This window comes from Anomaloglossus baeobatrachus, chromosome 4 (genome assembly GCF_048569485.1).
Source record: "Anomaloglossus baeobatrachus isolate aAnoBae1 chromosome 4, aAnoBae1.hap1, whole genome shotgun sequence".
In the NCBI taxonomy this organism is placed as follows: domain Eukaryota; kingdom Metazoa; phylum Chordata; class Amphibia; order Anura; family Aromobatidae; genus Anomaloglossus; species Anomaloglossus baeobatrachus.
In genome coordinates this window covers 19,157,300-19,172,752 of record NC_134356.1, presented here as the reverse complement: position 1 = coordinate 19,172,752, position 15,453 = coordinate 19,157,300, and the positions used below count along the sequence as shown (strand labels likewise).

The window sequence follows — 15,453 nt, the reverse complement described above, 5'->3', positions numbered from 1 at the left end:
CAGTCACCACTAGGGGGAGCTCCCTGTATACAGAGATACATGATAAGATCCTGTCTGCAGCCACCACTAGGGGGAGCTCCCTGTATACAGAGATACATGATAAGATCCTTTCATCAGATATTTAGAAAAATTTGTTTTCTTTTATTTACCAGCTTTGGAGCACGTTTCAAACCCCTGATCTTGTCCAACCGGCCCTGGAGAGGTCTCTGCAGGACTTACAGCTGGAATACATGGACCTGTTCATTATTCACAATCCTCTGGAAATGAAGGTGTTAATGGAAAACAAATATAATGAATTATAACCCTCATATACACACACAGGGTGTAAAGCGTGAGGACTGGACCTTTATGGGACCTTGGGTTGTAGGTAGGGGACACTTGTCGGCACCAAATAATGGTCATACAAGAGGCATCGCTACGGCCAAAACATCACGTATTATGCATTATCACATTATTTTATGTCATTGTAAATACTGTAAAAAATAAAACTAAAAAGATAGAAAAAAAATATTTTTCCCAAGTTAGGTACTGTTTATGGTGGCATGTTTGATCTGGCACTGTTATTGGGATATATTCTTTATTGGCTATGCCGTAGCTGCCCTTTCTGGAAGGGACTGTTCATGGGGTCATGCAGCGGTCGGTACTGTTATTGCACACTTTCTGGCAGGCAATGTTTTGGGGGCTTGTCTTGGCTGACACTATCATATAGACCCTTTCTGGCAGCTAATGTTTTCTGGCAGACGTTGCTTATGATGGCATGATGTCCCAGCTGGGAATGCTATTTGGATACCTTTTGGACAAAAACTCTTTATTGGACTTGCTTTGGCTGGCACTGTTATGGTGAAACTGTCTGGCAAGTATTATATATGGGGCATGCTCCATCTGGCACTATTACAGGAACACTTTCTGGCAGAAACATTTTGTAATCATGTTCTGGCATGAACTGGTATGGGTACACAATTTGGTAGGGAACGTTCATGGGACCATGCTCCAGCTGGTACTGTTGTTGTACACTTTCTGGCAGGCACTGTGTATGTGACATGCCCTGTCTGGTACGGTTATGCAGGCACTAGCTTATGGGTCATTCTCCAACTGGCACGTTTATGTGAACACTTGCTTGCAGACACTATAAGTGGCATTCCTTTATGGCACTGTTATTCAGGCACTGTTTATGGGGCCTGCTTTTGCTGGTATTCTTTTGTGGACACTTGCTTTCAGACACTGCCTATGGGATATGCTCTTTCTGGCCCTGTTATGCAAGCATTAATTATGGGGCATGCTCCTGCTGGCACTCTTATGTGGACACTTGCTTGCAGACACCGTGTATGTAACATGCTCTTTCTGGCACTGTTATGCAGGCACTGTTTATGGGGCATGCTCCTGTTGGCACTCTTATGTTGACACTTGCTTACGGACACTGCAAATGTGGCATGCTCTTTCTGGCACTGTGATGCAGTCACTGTGTATGGGGCATGCTCCTGCTGATACTCTTATGTGGACACTTGATTGCAGACACTGTGTATGTGGCATGCTCTTTCTCACACTGTTTTGCAGGCACTGGTTATGGGGCATGCTCCTGCTGGCACTAAGATTGGCACAGTTATCCAGGCGCTGTTTATGGGGCATACCCCAGCTAGAACTTTTATGTGGACACTTGCTTGCAGACACTGTGTATTTAACATGCTCTTTCTGGCACTGTTATGCAGGCACTGTTTATGGGGCATGCTTCGTCTGGCACTCTTATATGGACACTTGCTTGCAGACGCTGCCTATGTGTCATGCTCTTCCTCGCTCTGTGATGCAGGCACTGTTTATGGGGCATGCTTTGGCTGGCACTCTTATATGGACACTTGCTTGCAGACACTGCCTATGTGTCATGCTCTTCCTCGCTCTGTGATGCAGGCACTGTTTATGGGGCATGCTTTGGCAGGCACTCCTATATGGACACTTGCTTGCAGACACTGCCTATGTGTCATGCTCTTCCTCTGTCTGTTATGAAGGCATTGTTTATGGGGCATGCTTCGGCTGGCACTCTTATATGGACACTTGCTTGCAGACACTGCCTATTCGTCATGCTCTTCCTCGCTCTGTGATGCAGGCACTGTTTATGGGGCATGCTTCAGCTGGCACTCTTATATGGACACTTGCTTGCAGACACTGCCTATTCGTCATGCTCTTCCTCGCTCTGTGATGCAGGCACTGTTTATGGGGCATGCTTCGGCTGGCACTCTTATATGGACACTTGCTTGCAGACACTGCCTATTCATCATGCTCTTCCTCGCTCTGTGATGCAGGCACTGTTTATGGGGCATGCTTCGGCTGGCACTCTTATATGGACACTTGCTTGCAGACACTGCCTATTCATCATGCTCTTCCTCGCTCTGTGATGCAGGCACTGTTTATGGGGCATGCTTCGGCTGACACTCTTATATGGACACTTGCTTGCAGACACTGCCTATTCGTCATGCTCTTCCTCACTCTGTGATGCAGGCACTGATTATGGGGCATGCTTCGGCTGGCACTCTTATATGGACACTTGCTTGCAGACATTGTGTATGAGGCATGTAGTGGCTCAAACTCCTATGCGACAATTTCCTACAAGCAGGGTTTATGGGATACGCTCAAGATGGCACGATTATGGGACAACTTCTGTAAGGGACTGTTTCTGCGTTTACAGGGTGGGTGTGTCATGCAGACACATTGTGGCAGGTAATGTTTATGAGGCAGGCTTACACTGCCACTGTTTATGGAGGTACTCCTTTACTGTCATTGGTAATGACACTGGTTATGAGGACACGTTGACACTAGTTATGGGGCCACTCCTACAGTTGTTATGAGGATGGGACCTGTATTTCAGGATCGGGGACACATGCAACATTTATTATCTACCAGAAAATCAAGATGCAGGACACCACATGCAGAATCACAGAGCTGTCACCGTCTTATTTTCTTTTGTAGCCCGGGGACGATGTATTTCCAATGAATGAAAATGGGCAAATCATTTTCCACAATACAGACATCCGAGACACATGGGAGGTGAGAGTCTGAGATTCTCTTTACTTCTCTGCCTTTCATTGTTGAATTAGATTGTAATGTATTCGGATTATGTGATGACTGTCACTAGGTGGCGCTAGACACAATTGTATGCAGTAAATGGAGAGGTAGTCAGACAGACCGAGATTATAAACCAGGAGGATACAACAGTACATGAGGGGCAGACAGAGACGAGGTCAGGATACAAGCCGAAGGCCAGGGTTCCATGAGAGAACGTACAGAATACAGGGAGCAGGCGAGGATGTGGTCTGGAGGAAATTCGAGGTCAGAAGCCAGGAAGTCACAACAGAAACAGGAGAGAACAACAACAGTCCAGAGTCGAGAGGCCAAGATCTGAACACTGCGCACCACGGGAGCCAACAGCACAACTGTAACCAAGAAGTACAACTGGCGGCATCCTGAGCTAGCTCCTCTCTAATGAAGCAGAATAATCAGAAGCATCTGTGAGAGCACCACCCAGGAAGCGTGGAACCCAGAGCTGTGAAACAACCAGCAGAGCATTCATCTTGCAAAACACTCTGTACCATAAGCAAATAGATACCTGCTCTGCAGGAGAGCATAGCAGAACAATACAGAATGTTCTGCACATAGGAATTGTGACAGATTAGTTGATATAGATCTCCAGATAGCAGTACGGCATCTCCTGTTCAGACATTTTGTCACAAAGGGAGGTCCATAAATTGCATGGTCCTCCTGTTGTGTAATACTCAGTGTCTCCTGTGGGGGTGCTGCAGGGAAATTGGACACTTTTCCCTGGAAGCCACAGCTCATCACTGGAGCTCCCTGCAATGACATAACTTCCAATTGGCTTATTATTGAGGGAGGCATGGAAAAAAAAAGAATTGTCCATCCCCTTTAAATAACCTTAAAGATCTAAGATCTAAATCCTTGCTATCTAATTTTCAGGCCATGGAGAGGTGTAAGGACGCCGGGATGGTGAAGTCGATTGGGGTCTCCAATTTTAATCGTAGACAAATAGAGCTTATCCTCAATAAGCCGGGACTGAGGTACAAACCAGTGTGCAACCAGGTAAAATGGACAATATGGCCACTTATGTGTATACGCAGAATAATCATCCTTTTATATCTTCATAATGTGAAAACTGTATCTTAATATCTCACTCATGGACTGAGATATGATGTCTCGAAGATATAGGCCCAAAGCCTGAGGCTGCTCTACTGCGAGACTCTGACTTCAGTCAGATTCCGTGTTGTCATGGAGACTGTGTGGTCTAAATCACCATGCACATCATTATCTATCCCACCTCACCTACTATGTGGATCTACGGGGGACATCAAGTATTTGGTGGTCTGGAGCCACACAAGGTCTCCTCCATGACGACATTGGACCTGACTGAAGTCAGAAGAGTCGTTGTCAGCAGAGTCTCTCCGTAGTACAATCTCGTACCTGACGTATAGTGGTCTTTATCTATAGCCACTATGATTCTTTTCACTAGGAACGTTCTGCCCCCTACAGGTGGAATGTCATATTTATCTGAATCAGAGAAAGCTTCTGGACTTCTGCAGCTCACAAGGTATCGTCCTCGTCGGATACAGCGTCCTGGGGTCCAGCCGGGATGAAAATTGGTAAATAATCACCCATTATACCTATAGGCCTATATTTGTCTATGAACACATATGAAATATATCTACCTTGTTCTATGGAGAATAAAGAAGACCTGTCACCAGGTAAAAAGTGACCAGTTTTTGCTCTTGTTTTATTCCTGCTTCTCCCCTGAATATTATGTTTTTCATTCTTTTTAAATCCATCCTATGGTTTCAGAGATATGGGGTTTTTTTTTGGTTTAGTGCAAATTTTTATGGGTAATTGATAATAATGCAGAACAGCTGAAGACACGCCCCCGAGAATCATGTGAGCCACACCCCCGAGGATCCTGTGAGCCACACCCCCGAGGATCCTGTGAGCTACACCCCCGAGGAATCTGTAAGCCACATCCCCTGTAAAGACCAGAGAAATTTGCGTTAATTAAAAAAAGCCCATATCTCTGGAACTGTATAGTAGATTTTAACAAAATAAAGAACAGCATACTCAGAGGAGCAATGGGAATACACTGACGACAAAAAGGGTAACGATGTTTTGATTTTTTTTTACTTTCAGGTTCCATATCTCACCATCCACAACAGCTCTGAGCGTGAGACAACCTTCATTTTATAGACAATCATCTTGGCTATCTCATACATAAATGTGACTTGGAGCTATTTAGCATATGATTAGTTATGCAGATTCTTGTCTTGCCGCTGCATTGTTACTGTTTTGCTCCTATAAAACTAATTTTTTATTATTTTGTAAATCCAGCATTGGCATCACCCTTCCTGAGTCCTATCAGATTCAAGCATGTCTTGCTCCCCGGCCTCTTCTACATATCCCCAGTGTTGGTGTATACTGGTCAGGTCTCTTCTTCACGTCCCCAGTTCTTCTCCATGTTCCCAGTGTTGGTGTTTACTGGTCGACTCTCTTGGGGATGTATATGACTTTTTTTCACCTCTACCCACAAGTGTTGCATTGGGTTGAGGTCTGGGGACTGTGGGGACAATCCAGCTCCTCTACTTCATTGTCATTGACCCATTTCTTCACCAATCTCGATGTATGCTTTGGTTGTTCTCCTGCTGGAACACTATGTCGTCCTTTTCATACCCATAGTACTCGAGTGCATGAAGTAACTCTTCTTGTAGGATCCTCACATATAGATCAGCACTGAGACCAACATCAATCCTGGTCAAGAATCCAAAGCCTTGGGCTGTGAAACACCCCCATATCATCAGGCTTCCTCCACCGACTTGACAGTTCCTTCAATTTCTCGATCTGTTAGACCCATGTTCCTTGTTTCTTCCAGACCCATTTCCCCCATTAGAGCTGTCTGTTGACTTTCATCTCATCGCTCCAAATCACCCGTTTCCAATCTGCCACTTTCCGTTCTTTGTAATCTCGAGCCGACGCTTCTTATGATGATATTGTAGTCGAGCCTTCTTCGCCTTTTCTGGGCCTCCATTCCAGACTTGTGTAACGTGCGTCACTCGGTTCTTGCATGGACGTCCGTGATGTCACTATTATGAAGCAGACGAGCCGCCTCCACTGCACCGTCGCTCTAGAACTGATAGACCTTGTGATGAGCAACTTGTTGACTCCGATATTTTGCCTGGACGTCACCTCTTGGCTTTTTAATGGAAGGATGGACTTCATTTCGTATTCTTCTCACTGTCATGTCCTCATGATGCAGTTTGGCAATTTTCTTGGCCGATAGACTGCTGCAAATGAATTAGATGATGCTTTTTCTCTTTTCTTGGGAAATCTTCTTCTTGGCGGCTCCTTGGTTCCAACCAGTGACCTTTCACTTGGGAATCAACCTAATAACACACTGAGCTATTAGGGAATGTGAGAACAGGTTGTAATTTGTAGTATATGGGAAGAAATGTGAGAACAGGTTGTAATTTGTGGTATATGGGAAGAAATGTGAGAACAGGTTGTAATTTGTAGTATATGGGAAGAAATGTGAGAACAGGTTGTGATTTGTAGTATGTGGGAAGAAATGTGAGAACAGGTTGTAATTTGTAGTATGTGGGAAGAAATGTGAGAACAGGTTGTAATTTGTAGTATGTGGGAAGAAATGTGAGAACAGGTTGTAATTTGTGGTATATGGGAAGAAATGTGAGAACAGGTTGTAATTTGTAGTATGTGGGAAGAAATGTGAGAACAGGTTGTAATTTGTAGTATATGAGAAGAAATGTGAGAACAGGTTGTAATTTGTAGTATATGAGAAGAAATGTGAGAACAGGTTGTAATTTGTAGTATATGGGAAGAAATGTAAGGAACAGGTTGTAATTTGTGGTATATGGGAAGAAATGTGAGAACAGGTTGTAATTTGTAGTATATGGGAAGAAATGTGAGAACAGGTTGTGATTTGTAGTATGTGGGAAGAAATGTGAGAACAGGTTGTAATTTGTAGTATGTGGGAAGAAATGTGAGAACAGGTTGTAATTTGTAGTATGTGGGAAGAAATGTGAGAACAGGTTGTAATTTGTAGTATGTGGGAAGAAATGTGAGAACAGGTTGTAATTTGTAGTATATGAGAAGAAATGTGAGAACAGGTTGTAATTTGTAGTATATGAGAAGAAATGTGAGAACAGGTTGTAATTTGTAGTATATGGGAAGAAATGTGAGAACAGGTTGTAATTTGTAGTATACAGGAAGAAAAGGGAGCAAAACAGTAACAATGACAAGAATCTGCATAACTAATCATATGATAAATAGTTATAAGTCACATTTATGTATGAGATAGAGAAGATGATTGTCTATAAAATGAAGGTCATCGCACGCTCAGAGCTGTAGAGGATGGTGAGATATGGAGCCTGAAAGTCACATTGTTACCCTTTTACTTGTCGTGAGTGTAAAATTATAGCAAAATCTGTCCACTTTACCTACTGAAAGGCCCTCTTTAAAGGGTGTGTAGAATTTTGCAACTTATTTATTGTATAGTGTTCATATTTTTCAAATCTCCTCCCATTTTGTGCATCTACAGTTGCTCCTCTGCTGCAATATGTGTCTCTGTGGTTAGAGACGTCGTGGGTCACTTCAATCCTTTTTGTGAACATAGTATAGGACTGCAGAATAGAATTTCATACAGTTTTTAATTGTGGAGACACATAGCTCTGCATAGGAGCTGTGTACCCAAAACGAGTGGAGATTTTAACTCAGGAATATTTTCAAAATTGATTTAATTATTTATCATTTGCTTGTGAAATGGTTGGAAACATAAACAAATAAGAAAAGTTGAGACGTTTGTGACCTAAGGTAACTTCCCCTTTGATATCTGCTTATTTCTCCACTAGAGGGCAGTAGAAAGCTCAATACAAAAAGTGAAAAATGATAAAATCAGGAAAATGACTATATATATATATAGATTATATGGGACTGACATTACATTTTCTTAGGATTGACCAAAATTCGCCAGTCGTCCTTGAGGATCCCGTATTGATCACAATTGCCAAAAGACACCATAAGACCCCGGCTCAGGTGGCCATAAGATATTTTCTACAGCTCGGGGTCGTAGTCCTGGCGAAAAGCTTCAACCCCAAGAGGATTAAAGAAAACATTCAGGTTTGGATGGGAAAGAAAATAAAACATGGGAGTCCTCAATTTTGTCTGAAACAGTAACAAAAAGCAATTTGTGCTGCCTACTGCCACCACTAGAGGGAGCACAATACAGAGGTATTTCTACAGCTAGTTCCTGTATACACTGAGCTCCCTCTAGTGGTGGACGGTAGATTCTTATAGTTCCATGCTTGAAATGGTGGAGCTTTTATGGAGGCAGAAATCAAGCTCCTATTCAGTATCTGTTTACCCCATGGTGTGGCATACTAATATGGAAACTTTGGTGCAGCTCTCATTAAGGGATTTTTTATTTGTATACTTTTTATTACAGCGTTATAATTTATGATAGTTATATGTACACATTATTGCAGCACTGTTTATGTGAATTTTTTGGTAAAATTATTTATTCATTGTTGAGATATATATAAATAAATATATATATATATATATATATATATATATATATATATATATATATATTCTTCACAGGTCTTTGATTTTCACTTACCCCCTGAAGACTTGGCAGAGCTTGGAGCTCTCAACAGAAATTATCGCTACGTTGAGGCCAAACTGTGAGTAAATTAGGATTCTCTGTTTTTTTCTGGACTAGTCACTATTACAGCTGCTACTAAATTGTTATCCAGCTTTCTCAAAGGCCTGAACAGAAGATCGACCTTGTTAGTGTGGTAAAAAATATGGAACAGTTGGTAGCATACCTACTATACCTGCAGAATATGCCACCGCTAGGGCATCTGTTGTGAGAAGAGGACTGGCACTGAGCTACTCCTGCTGCTTCCCGTCATGAAAAATTGCTCACTACATACAGATTTATACAGCCACCACCAGAGGGAGCTCACTACATACAGATTATACAGTCACCACTAGAAGGAGCTCACTACATACAGATTTATATACAGCCACCACTAGAGGGAGCTCACTACATACAGATTTATACAGTCACCACTAGAGGGAGCTCACTATATACAGATTTATACAGTCACCACTAGAGGGAGCTCACTACATACAGATTATACAGCCACCACTAGAGGGATCTCACTACATACAGATTTATACAGCCACCACTAGAGGGAGCTCACTACATACAGATTTATACAGCCACCACTAGAGGGAGCTCACTACATACAGATTATACAGCCACCACTAGAGGGAGCTCACTGCATACAGATTATACAGCCACCACTAGAGGGAGCTCACTACATACAGATTATACAGCCACCACTAGAGGGAGCTCACTACATACAGATTTATACAGCCACCACTAGAGGGAGCTCACTGCATACAGATTATACAGCCACCACTAGAGGGAGCTCACTACATACAGATTTTTATACAGCCACCACTAGAGGGAGCTCACTAGATACAGATTATACAGCCACCACTAGAGGGAGCTCACTATATACAGATTATACAGCCACCACTAGGGGGAGCTCACTACATACAGATTATACAGCCACCACTAGAGGGAGCTCACTATATACAGATTATACAGCCACCACTAGAGGGAGCTCACTACATACAGATTTATACAGCCACCACTAGAGGGAGCTCACTACATACAGATTTATACAGCCACCACTAGAGGGAGCTCACTACATACAGATTATACAGCCACCACTAGGGGGAGCTCACTACATACAGATTATACAGACACCACTAGAGGGAGCTCACTACATACAGATTTATACATCCACCACTAGAGAGAGCTCACTACATACAGATTATACAGCCACCACTAGGGGGAGCTCACTACATACAGATTATACAGCCACCACTAGAGGGAGCTCACTACATACAGATTTATACAGCCACCACTAGGGGGAGCTAACTACATACAGATTATACAGTCACCAGTAGAGGGAGCTCACTACATACAGATTTATACAGCCACCACTAGGGGGAGCTCACTACATACAGATTATACAGTCACCACTAGAGGGAGCTCACTACATACAGATTTATACAGCCACCACTAGGGGGAGCTCACTACATACAGATTATACAGTCACCACTAGAGGGAGCTCACTACATACAGATTTATACAGCCACCACTAGAAGGAGCTGACTACATACAGATTATACAGCCACCACTAGAGGGAGCTCACTACATACAGAATATACAGCCACCACTAGAGGGAGCCACTACATACAGATTTATACAGCCACCACTAGAGGGAGCTCACTACATACAGATTATACAGCCACCACTAGAGGGAGCTCACTACATACAGAATATACAGCCACCACTAGAGGGAGCCACTACATACAGATTTATACAGCCACCACTAGAGGGAGCTCACTACATACAGATTTATACAGCCACCACTAGAAGGAGCTCACTACATACAGATTATACAGTCACCACTAGAGGGAGCTCACTACATACAGATTTATATAAAGCCTCCACTGCTACAGGCAGAATTAAATGAAGCAAGGGGGTTGGAGCAGCGTTGCCAACTTGACTTTTTGGTATTTTTGCATGGCTTATCAAAAATTAAACTATTATGATTATAAGTGATACATGTCTGCAGCCCATAATCTGATATGAGGACATCAGCTGCATTCACTGTATACTGTAAAATGATGATAGCTACAGTCTAAATATTGTACGTCATTTTTTCAGCTTCAAAAAATAATTCTGGACGCCTGACATTTTTTTAATTGACAATGCAATATAGTGCCCTATTTTACAGACTGTTGCGGAGTTTGTGGACAGTTGCAGCCCAGGTTTGGAGCTCTGTATCAGCTGTGACCAGCACATTCTCATATATTCCAGTATAGTGCTGCTGCAGCTCGCGGAGGTGTTTGTATCTTCACAATGTCCCAACTGAACATGTCCTAATATATTTTTTCCTTTGTACTATGTTTTCTTTCAGATGGAAGGATCATCCAAAGTTCCCTTTTGCCGATGAATACTGAATACAAATGACTGCAGATTATGGAATAATTCTGCCCCTGTAGATCAGATATTACTTAATCTGTCCTTATTAATTAATTTACATTGATAGTAGTCAAGGATCCATTGATCTCATACAGAGCTACAACTCTCCACTGATAAAATTCAGGCTACCGGCAGCCACCACTAGAGGGAGCTCACGGCATTCTGAGTTATTATACTGTTATGTCTTGAGCTCCCTCTAGTGGTGGCTGCAGGCAGCCTGGATGTTAGCATGCAACTCCTTGCCCTTGTGATGCAAAGCTGTGGATTTGGACCTCTGTAGAAGTTGACTTAAGACAGATTGTCACTATTAACCTTTTCACTAACCTAAACTATGTAATAAACTACTCACTAGTACAATTATATAATATTAATTGTTTCTTTAAACCACTATGAGATGTATGTAAGTACATTTAAGAAGGGATTTTTTAATCTCTATCATGGATATTAACCCATTTGGAAACCCCCATTATAACTCTCTGCCAGTACAAGACGGCAATATGTTTTGGAATTTACTATAAACCTGCAGTACCAAGTGTGTCCACCGGGTGTCACTTACATTTCAACTTTTTATATAGTAGAATTTAGAATGACATATACTGTATAATATATATCATGGAATTACTTTTTGCTTTCCTATTGAAAAGTAAAGTAAAAATTCACACTACTACTAATATTAATAGTACAAAATAAAATCTAAATTTACCGTTTTCCATATTATTTAATATTATAGCACCATTTATTCCATGGCGCTTTACATATGAAAAGGGGTATACATAATAAGGACAAGTACATGAATATAAGGCACAGACAGGTACAGGAGGAAAAAGGACCCTGCCCGCGAGGGCTCACAGTCTACAGGGGAGGGGAGTGAGGATACAATAGGTGAGGGTAGAGCTGGACGAGCAGCGGTAAAGTGGAGTGGGTGGGGGGGGTACAGCAGATTTAAGGCTTATTGGAAGAGGTGGGTCTTCAGGTTCCTTTTGAAGGTTTCAGCGGTGGGCAAAAGTCTGATGTGTTGGGGTAAAGAGTTCGAGTATAGGGGAGGCAGTGAAGAGATTGGCAGACAGGAGAGGCCGGAAAATGATACAAAGATATATAATAAGATTCTGTCTGCAGCCACCACTAGGGGGAGCTCCCTGTATACAGAGATACATGATAAGATCCTGTCTGCAGCCACCACTAGGGGGAGCTCCCTGTATACAGAGATACATGATAGGATCCTGTCTGCAGTCACCACTAGGGGGAGCTCCCTGTATACAGAGATACATGATAAGATCCTGTCTGCAGTCACCACTAGGGGGAGCTCCCTGTATACAGAGATACATAATAAGATCCTGTCTGCAGCCACCACTAGGGGGAGCTCCCTGTATACAGAGATACATGATAAGATCCTGTCTGCAGCCACCACTAGGGGGAGCTCCCTGTATACAGAGATACATGATAAGATCCTGTCTGCAGCCACCACTAGGGGGAGCTCCCTGTATACAGAGATACATGATAAGATCCTGTCTGCAGCCACCACTAGGGGGAGCTCCCTGTATACAGAGATACATGATAAGATCCTGTCTGCAGCCACCACTAGGGGGAGCTCCCTGTATTCAGAGATATATAATAAGATCCTGTCTGCATCCACCACTAGGGGGAGCTCCCTGTATACAGAAATACACGATAAGATCCTGTCTGCAGCCACCACTAGGGGGAGCTCCCTGTATACAGAGATACATGATAAGATCCTGTCTGCAGCCACCACTAGGGGGAGTTCCCTGTATACAGAGATACATGATAAGATCCTGTGTGCAGTCACCACTAGGGGGAGCTCCCTGTATACAGATATACATGATCTGTCTGCAGCCACCACTAGGGGGAGCTCCCTGTATACAGAGATACATGATAAGATCCTGTCTGCAGCCACCACTAGGGGGAGCTCCCTGTATACAGAGATACATGATAAGATCCTGTGTGTAGTCACCACTAGGGGGAGCTCCCTGTATACAGAGATACATGATAAGATCCTGTCTGCAGCCACCAATAGGGGGAGCTCCCTGTATACAGAGATACATGATAAGATCCTGTGTGCAGCCACCACTAGGGGGAGCTCCCTGTATTCAGAGATATATGATAAGATCCTGTCTGCATCCACCACTAGGGGGAGCTCCCTGTATACAGAGATACATGATAAGATCCTGTCTGCAGCCACCACTAGGGGGAGCTCCCTGTATACAGAGATACATGATAAGATCCTGTGTGCAGTCACCACTAGGGGGAGCTTCCTGTATACAGAGATACATGATAAGATCCTGTCTGCAGCCACCACTAGGGGGAGCTCCCTGTATACAGAGATACATGATAAGATCCTGTCTGCAGCCACCACTAGGGGGAGCTCCCTGTATATAGAGATACATGATAAGATCCTGTCTGCAGCCACCACTAGGGGGAGCTCCCTGTATACAGAGATACATGATAAGATCCTGTCTGCAGCCACCACTAGGGGGAGCTCCCTGTATACAGAGATACATGATAAGATCCTGTCTGCAGCCACCACTAGGGGGAGCTCCCTGTATACAGAGATACATGATAAGATCCTGTCTGCAGCCACCACTAGGGGGAGCTCCCTGTATACAGAGATACATGATAAGATTCTGTCTGCAGCCACCACTAGGGGGAGCTCCCTGTATACAGAGATACATGATAAGACCCTGTCTGCAGCCACCACTAGGGGGAGCTCCCTGTATACAGAGATACATGATAAGACCCTGTCTGCAGCCACCACTAGGGGGAGCTCCCTGTATACAGAGATACATGATAAGATCCTGTCTGCAGCCACCACTAGGGGGAGCTCCCTGTATACAGAGATACATGATAAGATCCTGTCTGCAGCCACCACTAGGGGGAGCTCCCTGTATACAGAGATACATGATAAGATCCTGTCTGCAGCCACCACTAGGGGGAGCTCCCTGTATACAGAGATACATGATAAGATCCTGTCTGCAGTCACCACTAGGGGGAGCTCCCTGTATACAGAGATACATGATAAGATCCTGTCTGCAGCCACCACTAGGGGGAGTTCATACAGTTCTATTAAGGTTATTGGAACTTGTCTGCAATACAACATATACTTTATTTTTTGGTGTTGCTGTTTTTTTTAACTTCTGGAAGCTGTTCATATTTTTGGGCAGATGGTAATGGCATATTGGTGTCACCCTGCAGTCTTCCCCTGTCCTTACTGCTGCGGCTCTTCTTTCGGTGTCAGTCTTCTCTCCAGTTCTAGTGTTCTATTCGTGAACCGTGAGGAAAGTGACTTATTCAGTAATAAAACCATAAAGTGATGGACTCTACACTCCACAGATATCACCGCCCAGAATATAATATGCGGGAGCAAGAGCAGCATCCTGCAAAGCTGATAACAAAACTATACAAGGTCACATTCACGGATCTTTCCAGAACAATTCTGTTAGCTGCATAAATACTGGACGTACACATGAGTAGAGATGAGCGATCCGGTCCCGGTTCGGCTCGAGGTCGGCTCGCCGAACGGAGGTCCCGTTCGAGTTCGGCTCGTCGAACGTTCGACAAACCGAACTCGAACTGCATAGGAAACAATGGCAGGCAATCACAAACACATAAAAACACCTAGAAAACACCCTCAAAGGTGTCCAAAAGGTGACAAATAACTCAAACACAACACAAACACATGAGAAAGTGACAAGGACAAATACTCATGCGAAAACAAAACAGCTGGACAAGGAAAAAGAGGAGGACACACAGATATAGGCATGGCACGCCCTTCTAAAATCATGTAAAACACAGCAAGGGGACTCCAAGCGTAGTCTCCCTTTTTTTCCAAAAATTGGGCCCCACACACACCCACCCCTTCAGTGGCAGCACTTGTGCCCCATTTGTGCACTTCACAGCTAGATTTGCATCAAGCACATTCAAAAATACGGCCTAATTAACCGTCCCCAGGATGACACCGGGGTAGGTAGCAAAGTCTTTCCTGATCCCAGCTCTGTTCATCTTGGCTTCTTTTAAAAACACAGCAAGCAAGGGTTACTCCAAGCGGAGTCTCCCTTTTTTTCCAAAAATTGTGCCCCACACACACCCACCCCTTCAGTGGCAGCACTTGTGCCCTAGTTGTGCACTTCACAGCTAGATTTGCATCAAGCACATTCCAAATCCACAAGCATTTACTCGCCCCAGGATGACACAGGGGTAGTAAATTCCTTCTGGATCCATGACTTGTTCATTTTGATGAACGTCAGTCTGTCCACATTGTCACTGGACAGACGCGTGCGCTTATCTGTCAGCACACACCCAGCAGCACTGAAGACACG

At 43.7% G+C, this 15,453-nt stretch overlaps 1 protein-coding gene across 1 annotated transcript in view; it reads left to right on the top strand.

Annotated features, from left to right (window-relative positions):
* Positions 1-11,819, top strand: part of LOC142302673 (prostaglandin-E(2) 9-reductase-like) — an 18,373-nt gene extending 6,554 nt beyond the window's left edge. The window contains exons 3-9 of the mRNA XM_075343772.1: positions 153-269; positions 2,959-3,036; positions 3,961-4,083; positions 4,531-4,640; positions 8,004-8,169; positions 8,653-8,735; positions 11,058-11,819. Coding sequence (XP_075199887.1) covers positions 153-269; positions 2,959-3,036; positions 3,961-4,083; positions 4,531-4,640; positions 8,004-8,169; positions 8,653-8,735; positions 11,058-11,100 — 720 coding nt within the window. The 3' untranslated portion in view covers positions 11,101-11,819. The remainder of the gene's footprint in view (positions 1-152; positions 270-2,958; positions 3,037-3,960; positions 4,084-4,530; positions 4,641-8,003; positions 8,170-8,652; positions 8,736-11,057) is intronic.
* The last annotated feature ends 3,634 nt before the right edge of the window (positions 11,820-15,453 follow it).